Source organism: Pipistrellus hanaki (assembly GCF_964339955.1).
Source record: "Pipistrellus hanaki genome assembly, chromosome: 3".
NCBI lineage: Eukaryota > Metazoa > Chordata > Mammalia > Chiroptera > Vespertilionidae > Pipistrellus > Pipistrellus hanaki.
The window spans coordinates 52,785,930-52,798,324 of record NC_140505.1 but is presented as its reverse complement, the minus strand read 5'-3'; the positions used below and the strand labels follow the sequence as shown (position 1 = coordinate 52,798,324).

The following is a 12,395-nucleotide window of genomic DNA, read 5'->3' as shown; positions in this document are numbered from 1 at the left end:
TATTTAAGTTAATATTTAAAAATAGTTTTAGATAGTGATATGCCCCTGAATATATTTTTGTAATGATTATTTTCTATGGCATTATTTCTTAGATAAAATATAGTAATGGCAAATAAAAATTCAATGAGACATTTTAAATCAGGTTAAGTTTTAAGAGACAATTACTGAGAAACTGACATTTAAAATTTTAATTTCAAAATCTCAATAATCGGTATAGCAGGATTATTTTTCATTTAACAATAGTAATTTCTGTAATTTTCAAAATTCTTTTGAACATTTTTTGCTATTTGATACTAACAACAAACAGTGAGCTGGGCAAGGGACATCTTTATTCTGTATCTTCCACAAGGGACCTTGGCTTCACCTCTCAAGTGGGGATAGTATAGAAATTAACACTTCTACCGCCTCTGTGCATCGCTTATTTGCTTCTCTCCAGAGGAGGAGTGATGTATCTGATTGTGGACACCCATTTGGTAAGACATGTTAGTCAGGTGGTAAGACAGCAGCATTAAGAAAGCAACATAGGCCCAGCTCTTTTTCTCTTTGGTGATACTAAGCATGATCCTCTATGCAGGTAGCTATCTACTGGAAAGACCATACACTGTTCCCTGGAAGGTGCTAGTTTAGATGAAGAATAAATGAGTTTCCAGGAAGAAGTTCTAACTTGGCCTCAGGTTACAGCTATATTCCCATTGCTTGCTAATATAAAGGCAGTTTTTAATTTTTATCTAGAGGCTCACTTAAAAGAGAAGTCCAACAGAAGAAATTTTTATTCCCATTTCACAGCTAAATCACAGACAAACAAATAATTTAACTGAGATTTCCAAAGTCACATAGCTAGTAAAAAGCAGGGCCAAAACTAAAAGTAGACATCTAATGAATTCTAAGCCAAGTTCTTTACACTATACCATGCCACTGTTATAGGCATATTATTAAAAATATGGCATGTCTATTTAAATAGAAGCGATACTATTTATTAATTAAACAAGTATAAACCACATGTTTTTAAAAAATATGAAAGAAAAGTTTGGTTTATTGTTGATATTCTCCTACCTGAGCATACCCTAACCAAGACTTTTTTTCTTTTCTGTTTCTGATGCGAGATGTAGAATTATATATATGGCCCTGCAAAATAACAAAAAGTTAGTCTACCAATAGTTTCATCATAAATAATGAATAAAAAATAGATGAATGACATTTAACATGCTTGTTCCCATTATAATTTTTCAAAGAAATACTATTATATCAAAATTAGATGGTACTCTGAAAATGAAACTAGAAACAAACAGAACACAAATCAGTGTGGATAAAACTTCTGTTATGATTAAGAATTATAAGAAATCACATTACCCTAACTGTTCCACTGTATCCAGAGCCTATTTTGTATAATCCATCCTTGCATAACAGATAAAGAAAAAATCCATCATTCTGAAGTAGACACTGATCATCTTCATCAACAGATATTTCTTTTAATGGCCACCTGTGCATTAAAGCTGCTTTCTTAATGCCATTGCTAAACCAGTCTTGAATTTGAATTTTTCCCACCAACACTGCCTGCACACTTCTCTGTAGTGAATTTAGTATTGTTGGCACCTATACAAAAAAAGGGGAAAAAACATACATAAAAAGTCATTGTTAAATGTTGCAAACATAAAAGAGACAAAATAAAGACACTTTAATCATGTATCATCATTTATAAGAAAATAAATTGTTACAGTTGCATCAATAGAATAATATACCTAGGGATAAATTTAACCAGTGATGTTAAAGTCCTGTAACCTGAAAACCAGAAGACACTAATGAAAGAAATTGAAGACAACACAATAAATGGAAAAATATACTGTGTTCATAGATTAGAATATTGTTAAAATGCCAATACTATCCAAGTAATCTACAGATTCAATGAAATCCCTATCAAAATACCAATGACATTTTTCACAGAAATAGAAAAATAGTCCTAAAATGTATATAAAGTCACAAAAGACCCTGAATAGCCAAAGCAATCTTGAGAAAGAAGAACAAAGCTAAAGATATCACATGGCCTGATTTCAAACTATACTACAAAGCTATAGTAACCAAAACAGTATGATGCTGGCACAAAAACAGACATAGAAATTAATGGAACAGAATAGAGAGGCCAGAAATAAACCCATGTTTACATGGTTAATAAATCTCTGACAAAAAAAGCAAGAGTATACAATGAGGAAAAGTAAGACTCTTCAATAAGTGTTGTTGGCAAAACTGGACAGATATATACCAAGGCATGAAATAAGACCACTTCCTTACATCACATATAAAAATAAATTTGAATGGATTAAAGACTAAAATATACAATGTGAAATCAAAAAATTCTTCTAAAAAATCATAAGCAACAAATGCTTTGACATCAGTCTTAGCAATATTTTTTTGGATTTGTCTCCTATGGCAAGGGGAACAAAAGCAAAAAATAAACAATGGGACTATATGGAACTAAAAAGCTTTCAATAGTGAAGAAAATAATCAACAAAATGAAAAGGCAACCTAATAAATAAGAGAAGATATTTGCAAATGCTATATCAGATATCCAAAATATATAAAGAACCCATACAATTAAATAGAAAAATAATCTGATCAAAAATGGGCAGAGGCCAAAACCAGTTTGGCTCAGTGGATAGAGTGTTGGCCTGCGGACTGAACGGTTCTGGGTTCGATTCCGGTCAAGGGCATGTACCCTGGATGCGGGCACATCCCCGGTAGGGTGTGTGCAAGAGGCAGCTGATCGATGATTCTCTCTCATCGATGTTTCTAACTCTCTATCCCTCTCTTTTCCTCTCTGTAAAAAAAAAAAAAAAAAAATCAATAAAATATATTTTTAAAAAATGGGCAGAGGACCTAAATAGATATTTTTTCAAAGAAGATATACAAATGACCAACAGATACATGAAAAGATGCTCAATATCACTAATCGTCAGGGAAATGCAAATTAAAACCACAGTGAGATATCACTTCACACCTGTGGAAATGACTATCATCATAAAAATAATTAGCAATAGTGTTGGCAAGGATCTGGCAAAAAGAAAACCCTTGTGCACTGTTAGTGAGAATGTAAATTGGTACAGCCACTATGGAAAACTGTGAGCCTCTCTCACATTGATGTTTCTCTCTCTGTCTCTCCCTTCCCTTCCACTCTCTCTAAAAATCAATGGAAAAATACCCTAGGGTGAGGATTAACAACAACAAAAATGAAGGATCGTAAAAAGGGAAAAGAGGATTTCAGGCTGGGCAGAAAGAGGAAAAAGAGTAAGAACAGAAAACTAAAGTAAGGGCACAACTCATGTTTGACAAGGAGAGTACAGTTATCACTGGGTAAGTCCCAGAAAATGACCCATTATACTCCTTTTGCTATCTCTGGCCTGCTTTAAACAGGATTGAGGGAGCCTTTCCAAGCGCTGTGGAACTTATCCAAGGGGCCAGAAGAATAATAGAGACTTAAAATTGTAACTTCTTACTCAATTTCCAAAACTGTCCAAAATAATTAAATGAAGTTTACATATTAGCATATTTCCCACCACTAACAATGACAGAAAGTTTATTCCATAAATATTAAAAGCTTAAAATGTAATACGCAAACCTAAAGTAGCTCAGAAATAAATTATGAAAAACTATAATCAACCGATCAAAAATACAATAGAATAATACCATATCTTTTTCTTTCAACAGAGAAAATATGTTTGTAAACTATGAAGAAATTCCATACTTGAAAAGTTAAGGCAAAAGAGGAGGTGTGAGAAGATGGAGATCAAGATGCCACAGAGAAAGATGAGGCTGTGGTGCTGACACAAAACTAAGCTCAAGATTTGTATTTTTGCCAAATTTCATTTATTACCTTTAATGCTACAGTTAAACACACATGTAGCTTAGCTTGAATATTATACATTACTTATATATCAACTTTGGACAGATCAAACTATTACATAGAATGATAAAAATCAGGAACTCCTACGGGTAGAAATCAAGATGAATTAGGCATCTTATAATTTTCAAAGCAGCTATAAATATGAAATACCTGAATAGTTTGGCAAGCATGGCTGCCATTGTTGGTGAGGATAGCAGAGATGGCCTGAAGTGTCCTTCCTGTTTCTCCCCAAGAAGCCACCAGACTAAAGAGGCAAGCACAGGAAAGTGCTGTCAGAGACTGCCCTGTGCTGTCATTCATGCCAGTACTTCGAACAGTGATTTCCAAAAGGAGCTGGAAGAGAGACTCTGTAGATAAAATAGAATTCAATTATATTCACTCAACAGACAGAAGATTATATGCATATATTTATTTATTTTTACCTTTGCCTCATTACAAAAAAAACAGAATATTTAAGGCAACTTTGAATACTTATTTTGCATTAGTTCCCCTCTAGTTATCCTTTTTTCAAAGAAGTTACAAGATTTATATAAAAAGGACCTTAGAAAACATTAGTTTAGTTCTTCATTTTTATAAAGACATGGAATATATCCAAGGTAATTTATAAGAAACTTTCCTTGAGTGAATACATATGCCAGAAACATCATATTAAATAATAGACTATTTATTGCACTGATTTTACCTTTAAGAGAAAAATACGAGCTTCTTAAAATGTTAAGTGCCCAGAAATTTACGTATTTATTTGCAAAACAACAGAATACATAAAATATGTGCAGTAACTTACTTTATTATAAAATCACCTTTATTGCTAACATAGCAGTTCACACTTACAAGGTGATATGTAATTCATTTTATAACCTAGAAAAACCTCCAATTCAATAAAACAGATGTCCTCCTCTTTTGATTAGTAATGAAAATGGAAGCACAGGGAGGTTAAAAGATTCTCCCTAAATCATAAAGCCATTTAATGGCAAAGATGGGAAAATAACACACATGGCTATCAGAAGTCTCCACACAAAATTCCCTTGAACAACTCTGCCCAAGATTTAATCAACAGACTTCTGGATACCTCTTCCCTAGAAGGGAAGGGGAATTTGAAAATCCTTAAAAAGTGATTACTCAGAATCAGAAAAAGACAGAAAAATTGAGAAAAATGAATAGATGGAGAAGGAAAGGGGAGGGAAGAAGGAGAACACAAGAAAGAGAATTAATGTATCACAATTCTCTTAAAATTACAAGGCCGTGTGTGTTTGTGTGTTTGTGTGTGTGTGTGTGTGTGTGTGTGTGTGTGTTTGGTATGTTTTTTGTGGGGTGTGGGGGGTTTTCTAACTCATGGAAAACTAGGTTTCCTCGATTCCTCATCAATCCATACCTAATCCCTAATTAAGTCCTATCAATTTTGCTTCTTAGTTAATTGCTCCACTTTTTCTATCTCATTACTATCGTCCCAACCCATGTTGTTTTCATCTCTTAATTACTTACTAAAAAGTGTTCATAAATTTTAGTTCCTACCATTCACTTCCTCTTTATAGCCAAAGAGAATTTTCAAACTAAAAATCTGGTTTTCCACTTAGTACCCATTTTTCTTGGTTAATTAGTTTCTATCCCTTCACTTGTATTTCCTTTTCCCATCTAACCTTCCCCTTTGCCTTCTCTTCACCTTTCCCTCCAACTATCCTTCTTTCCATCCTTTGTCCTTCCTTCCTTCTATTATTATCCTTCAGCCCATTAATCTTTTAATTATTCAGCAAATATTTGCTGAGTTCTTCCCATACATCAGGATCTATTCAAAGTTAGCATAGTACATTGGCAAACAAGACAAAGAATGTCCTCTGTCATCAAAATGTTAAATTCAAGTGAAAGGAAACAATGTAAGTGATGATAATGTTTTTAAAGCATAAGGAAATAGAGGGTAATTTTCCATTCCTCCCCAGAGCACTAACCAGACTCCTTCAGCATGGCCTATAAAACTCCACATGATCTAGTCCCTGACTTTCCTCACCTTTGGCAAATCTTGTCTCTCTTTTAGTCATTTTCCTTCCCATCTCAGAGACTTCCCATATGCTGTCCTTTCTGCCTAGAAACTTAGTTAATTGCTTCCTATTCATCCTTTAAATCTCAAATGCTACATCTTGAGGGAAGCCTGTTATAGACTCTCAGAATTCCCTCTACTTTCTCCTATGCTATTCCACATTTGAAATCATGTATGTGAACAAATGTCTGAAGCAAAGTCCCATAACAGCAACAACAATGTCTGGATTGATTACCCTTGAGTGATAGCTCTTAGCACAGAACATAGGAGGTGCTATTGCATTTAAGAAACTACTTGAGAACATATATTATAACCTTAAATTAAACAGGAATTTTTGCTTCCTAGTTAATTCCTCCACTTTTTCTATCTCATTACTATCGCCCCAACCCATGCTATTTTCATCTCTTAATTACCTAGTAAAAAGTGTTCATAAATTTTAGCTCCTACCATTCACTTCCTCATTATAGGAATTTTTTTTTTATTTAACTATACAATTTTTTTGTATTTGTTTAACTATACAATGGATATTTGTTTAACTATACAATTGTAAACCAAAATCCATTTATAAAAAAGAAACTTGGTGTATAATAACCATCAAACTATTCCAATAGTAAGAGTGAAACATATACATACATTTCATAAAATATACCAAAATAGGAAAAAAGTATAACTAAGGTGGTTATGTTAGAGCAAAAGAGAAAAGCAGACAGATTCCAATGTAAATTTAGTTTTTAAAAAACAAATTACTTACACCTTTGATCTAATGAAACAAAATAAAATATATGAAGTGATCATAAATCCTTCAAAATAAAAATAAATCAAAGTAGTAATCAGAAAGCACTTAAAGGATAGAAGAAACTAGCAAATTAAATCAACAATGTGATTTTTTTTAAAAATACAGGAGATAATGTAATCCATTGTATAGTTAAACAAATACAAAATATTTCCTCAATAGGTATTGTATCATCAAATTTCAATCCTAAAATTAAGTTATGAATTTAATTCAATACCAAAAATGTTTTTTTTTCTTTTAAATGAATCCTAAAATATATGTGGAAGAATAAATAAGTATTGAAGTATTAAAAAGAATGATATAAGAGAACAAAGACAGTAGAGCAACATTTGAAGCTGTTAACAAGAAAATAAAGGCAAACAAATTAATCAGGTGGAAATTTTGAAGATGATTAAACTAAAGCACACATAATTTCAAAACCCAGTATTATGAACAAGATCTACTTTTAAAAGAATAAAAGAGAGTATTTAGGTATAGATGGATACAGAAAAAAAGTATATAAACAACTGATAAAAGATAGCAAAATAAGTAAAAGTTCTAGGAAAAAAATGACTAGCATGCTGTTCAAAGTAAGAAATAGAATATACAGGTGTTAGTGGATATCCTATATAATAAAGAGATAATATACAAATTGACCCTCGCGCCATTGCACAAGATGGCTGCCCCATGTGGTCAAAGATAACCATCACAACATGGCTGGTAAGGGAGGGTAGTTGTGGGCTACCCTCAAGGAGAGCAGTTAGGGGCAATCAGGCTGGCAGGGAGGGCAGATGGGGGTGACCATGCCTGCAGGGAAAGGCAGTTGAGGGGGACCAGTCCGGCAGGGGAGGGCAGTTAGGAGAGAGGACCAGGCCTGCAGGGGAGGGCAGTTGGGGGCAATTAGACCAGCAGGGGAGGGCAGTTAGGCATCGATCAGGCTGGCAGGGGAGTGGTTAGGGGCAATCAGGCTGGCAGGCAGGCGAGTGGTTGGGAGCCAGTAGTCCCAGATTGAGAGAGAGATGTCTGACTGGGATGGGGTCTAAACCGGCAGTCAGATATCCCCTGAGGGGTCCCAGATTGGAGAGGGTGAAGTCTGAAGGACACCCTCCACCAAGTGCACAAATTTCATGCACCAACACTCTAGTTTTTTTTATATATATATATTATTGATTTTTTACAGAGAGGAAGGGAGAGAGATAGAGCTAGAAACGTCGATGAGAGAGAAACATTGATCAGCTGCCTCTTGCACACCCCCTACCGGGGATGTGCCCGCAACCAAGGTACATGCCCTTGACCGGAATTGAACCAGGGACCTTTCAGTCCGCAGACCGACACTCTACCGCTGAGCCAAACCGGTTTCGGCAACACTCTAGTTTTTAATACTATAATCTGATAATTGACAAACAATAGCTAAGAATAACTAGTAAAATATTTTTAAGTAAAATTAATCAGTTAATCAATAAATTCTTCAGTAAAATGCCATGAAGCCAAGTAGTGCATTATAACAGAAATACTTGTGTTAGCATGATAATAACCAACAAGGATTACAGCTTTTATTTGGTAGCAGCACTTAATAACATGGGGTGGGAAGTTAGGGGTATTGGGGGTGGCTATTGTTTTTAAAAATCCTCAGCTTGCTTTGCCATGGCCAGCACTCCCTTCCCCCGCTAAAACAAAACAACAAACATCAAATACAAAAACTAATCACCATATATGACCAAAAAGGAATAATCTGACATGTAATTAGGTTCATGACATTACTTCTCACATGTAGATCTAGTAAAATCCACATAGTCAAGTAGAGAAGAATGATCAAACTCTAGTCCAAATCAGCAGTGTGATCCCCAGTCTGGGAGTATTGGCATCAGCCAAAAACTATTCCAAAGGCAAATTCTTGGGCCCCACCCCAAATCTAGAAAACCAGAAATTCCACATGTAGGGCCCATGTGACTGACACATGCTCATGCTTGAGATTTAAAAAAAAAAAAAAGCAAACTCTTCAAAGGCGTGGTTAGCATCAGAGAAAAGCAATTACCAATTTCACAATTAGGTCTCCATCTCTATTTCTATTTCTTGAGAACTCCTAAGTCATTGGCATGTAAGCAAGTATTTATAGAATTCTAATACATTTTAAAAGCAAGCAAAGATTTTTGTTTAATAGAAGTTGCTACTAATTTAGAAGCTTTATAACAAAACTATACTTTTATCTATTAGGAATTTTAAAAAAAGCCTTTTGTTTAAAAACATATTGTATTGTTTGGGTTGGTAGTATTTGTCTTCTTTTTCCTTTTTAAGTGTCCAGAGCAACATGTAAAGCTAGAAAAAGTTAATATTAGATATTTTGGCCAAAAGTCTAATAAGAATAATTTAAGTTAATAGTGACTATAAAGCTTGAGGATTACTTCTGTGTACCAAGGATTTATGTTTTGCTATTTATCATCAGAATAATGAAAATATGTCTGTCTGTACATGAATTGTAACTCTTGAACCATTAACTATGATAGAATATAGCAAAACACTTTAAAATTTATATCCTTGCTATTTCAATACCATAAATAAACAAAGACTGCATCACAGGTTGCTATATGTGCTTCATAAGAAATGCTTTGCATTAAAGACTTCAATGCCCCTTACCTAGGACCTCTGGTGGCTCTGACTGGAGGCCTTCTGGCTGCTGACCCTGAAGCACGTTCAGCAGGGCTTGGAGACTCCTGAGGCACAAGGATGGATGAGAAAATCGTGTCTCCTTGATCAGTTCAAAAACTTCACAAAGTCCAACCTCAATTATCTATTTAAGATGAAAAAAAAATTATACATTTTAACCAGGCAGTTTAATAGAAACAGCTTACTTCCAAAGCAAATTATTAGTGCTGCAATATTTAAAAAGCAAAAATAAAAAGAAACACCTTTTTTTTAAAAAAGGAAAACCCACTATGTTTAGTTTTAAGATTTAGGTTTAAAAAGCCAGTCAGTTACATGGCTGGTTAAAAAATAGTGACACTGTTTAAAAAGCAATTTTAGAATGAAGCCATAATAAATTATCATGAAAATTGTTTATAACAGTAAATTAAGTACTATAGAATGAATTCACTCATAAAAATAAACTATTATTTACAGAGTTCATTTAGCTGTACTCAAGCAAATCAGCATTCCTTTTTTTAAAGTCATGTTAATTGCTACTTACAGCGCCCCTCCCCCCCCCCCCCCAAAAAAAAAGTCAACAAAGCATACAAGGTGAAAAGATGAAAGTAGGAGCTTTTCACCTTAGTCTTTCCTATAATGGCACAATTGTCATAATATTATTTATAGACAGTGCCCCTTCTTCTTTTAGGTTTTATCATGAAAAGAAATTAAAACTGCCTCGCTAAAATATCACTACTACTTGTACTTTATCTTATCATACCTTATCAGGATATAGCCAAAAATAAATAAGTCAGTAACTAAAGAATTAGAGAGAAATGTGATGAACTGGTATAAGGAGATAACTTCAGAAGACTGATATAACAATAGATAAAGAAACTCCACTTCTCAGTAAATGCCAGATATATGATATTTTCAGGTGTTAAATTATTTGAATAAGTAACATAAAAAGTTAAAGAATAATTAGTATAAATTTATCAAAGCATTAATACCATTAGACATAACAATGAAAGAGTATTCTCTCTATTGAGATGTGTGCATTAATTCATACACATTATATAAATATTTCTTAAGCACCTATTTTGTATAACTTGCTACAGGAGATATAAAGATGAATTATACTGGACCGTGGCCTCTAAAAGTTCATAATGTAACAATGTAAATGAGCCTTATATATAGCTACAGGCCTGTTGCAGGAAAATTCCTGCAAGAATAGGGCTTCTGGCGGGCTTCCCTGCCAGCTCTCCCACACTCCCCCCGGCCCCGTGCTTTCCCTCCCACCACTGCTGCCCTGTGCTTGTGCTTTCCCTTCCATTGCCACCCTGCACTTTGCCCCCTTGAGCAAAGTCTTGCCCAGGCTTTCCCTCGAGCAGCTGTCTTGCTTTCCGCTTTCCCTCCCTCTTCTTTCTATGCTGTCTTCGGTCTTCACTCCTCCCTCCTTCAGTGTATGCAAATTAACCTCCATCTTTGTTGGCTTAATTTGCCTACTCACTGATTGGCTGTGGGCACAGCGAAGGTATAGTCAATTAGCATTTTTCTCTTTTATTAATGTAGATTCTTATCCAGTCCAGCCTTCCATTATAGCATTTATTATGTTACTAGAGGCCCAGTGCATGAAATTCGTGCACTGGAGGGGGGGTGTCTCTCAGCCCAGCCTGCACCCTCTATAATCTAGGACCCCTCAGGGGATGTCCAACTGCCAGTATAGGCCCAATCCCTGCGGTTAGGGATCAGGTCTAAACCAGCAGTTGGACATCCCTCTCACAATCCAGGACTGTTGGCTCCCAACTGCTCGCCTGCCTGCCTTTCTGATTGCCCCTAACCACTTCTGCCTGCCAGCCTGGTCACTCCCTAACCACTCTCCTGCCAACCTAATTGATGGCTAACTTTCCCCTCCAAGCCTGGTCACCCCCAACTGCCCTCCTCTGCCAGCCAGTCCCCCCCAACTGTCCTCCCCCTTCAGGCCTGGGTTCTCCCAACTGCTCTTCCCTGCTGGCCTGATTGCCCACAACTACCCTACCCTGCCAGCCATCTTGTGGTGGCCAACCTCTGACTACATAGGGGCAGCCATCTTGTGAGAGGGTGTGACAGTCAACTTGCAAATTACCTTTTTATTACATAGGATAGTATAACTGACTGTTTTTATTTTCACAGTTAGACTGTGGTCTCCTTATGGACAAGGAGCATGCCTTCACAAGCTTCATATCTCCCATTACTAACCCAGTGCCTGGCACATGATAGGCACACAATAAATATTTAATTACTCTCTCAGTTATGTGCTAAAAACTACTGCAACTCAGAAATATATTTTCCAGACAAAGGTCAAATATTGCAGGCAAGTAGGTTGCAATTCTGATTATCATTTGCAGTATTTCTGAAAAATACAAATATTACTGAGAAGTCAAAATAACTATTATGGCAATCTTTTGGGAAGTTATCTAAAATACTAGCAGACTTGATTGTAGCTAAGATTACAAAAATGCTTGTGTAGAGTTTTAATTGATTAAAATATACTAAGTAATGAAAATTTTTCATTTGATATAATTTCTTTTCCTGGAATAGACTAGAAAATAAAAACATGTTGTCCAAATTTTCCATCTGCTTATATACTTGCAGGAAACAAATCTAAAGTCAAACATCTCATAATAAATAGAGAACATGGGGCTCTGATCTCAGGCAGATGGGAGACTACTACATCCTATCAGTTTTTAAGATTGCTAGCTCTACATCTACCAATCCTGACTTTTCATTATTCAAAGAAATTCTACACAGATGACATTTTTGGCTAGGGTTTGTTTATGTAACTAACATTTCTTTAGCAATAAAGTATTGAATCTTGCCAAAAACAATAAAGCTACTTACTGAACAAGATCCTGAGTTATCTGGTAAGTTTAAGGTGTAATAACAAATGTCTGACAACAGGCAACTCAGAAAGACTCCTAGGAACAGAGCACCAGCTGGTTTTGGTGAGACATACCCATAAAATGTTAGTCATAATGACCTTGACAGAGAATTATCCATCTGTCTAAGTTAACCATTGTGGATTCTCACTAATC

At 35.3% G+C, this 12,395-nt stretch overlaps 1 protein-coding gene across 22 annotated transcripts in view; it reads right to left on the bottom strand.

The window, feature by feature from the left end:
* MYCBP2 (MYC binding protein 2) overlaps positions 1-12,395 on the bottom strand; it is a 254,681-nt gene that overhangs the window by 203,672 nt on the left and 38,614 nt on the right. For all 22 annotated transcript variants that reach the window (XM_084877082.1, XM_084877098.1, XM_084877099.1 and 19 more), the window contains exons 4-7: positions 9,334-9,487; positions 4,046-4,242; positions 1,351-1,593; positions 1,054-1,125 (exon numbers count right to left, since the gene is read on the bottom strand). In XM_084877082.1, the coding sequence (XP_084733208.1) occupies positions 1,054-1,125; positions 1,351-1,593; positions 4,046-4,242; positions 9,334-9,487 (666 nt within the window). The remainder of the gene's footprint in view (positions 1-1,053; positions 1,126-1,350; positions 1,594-4,045; positions 4,243-9,333; positions 9,488-12,395) is intronic.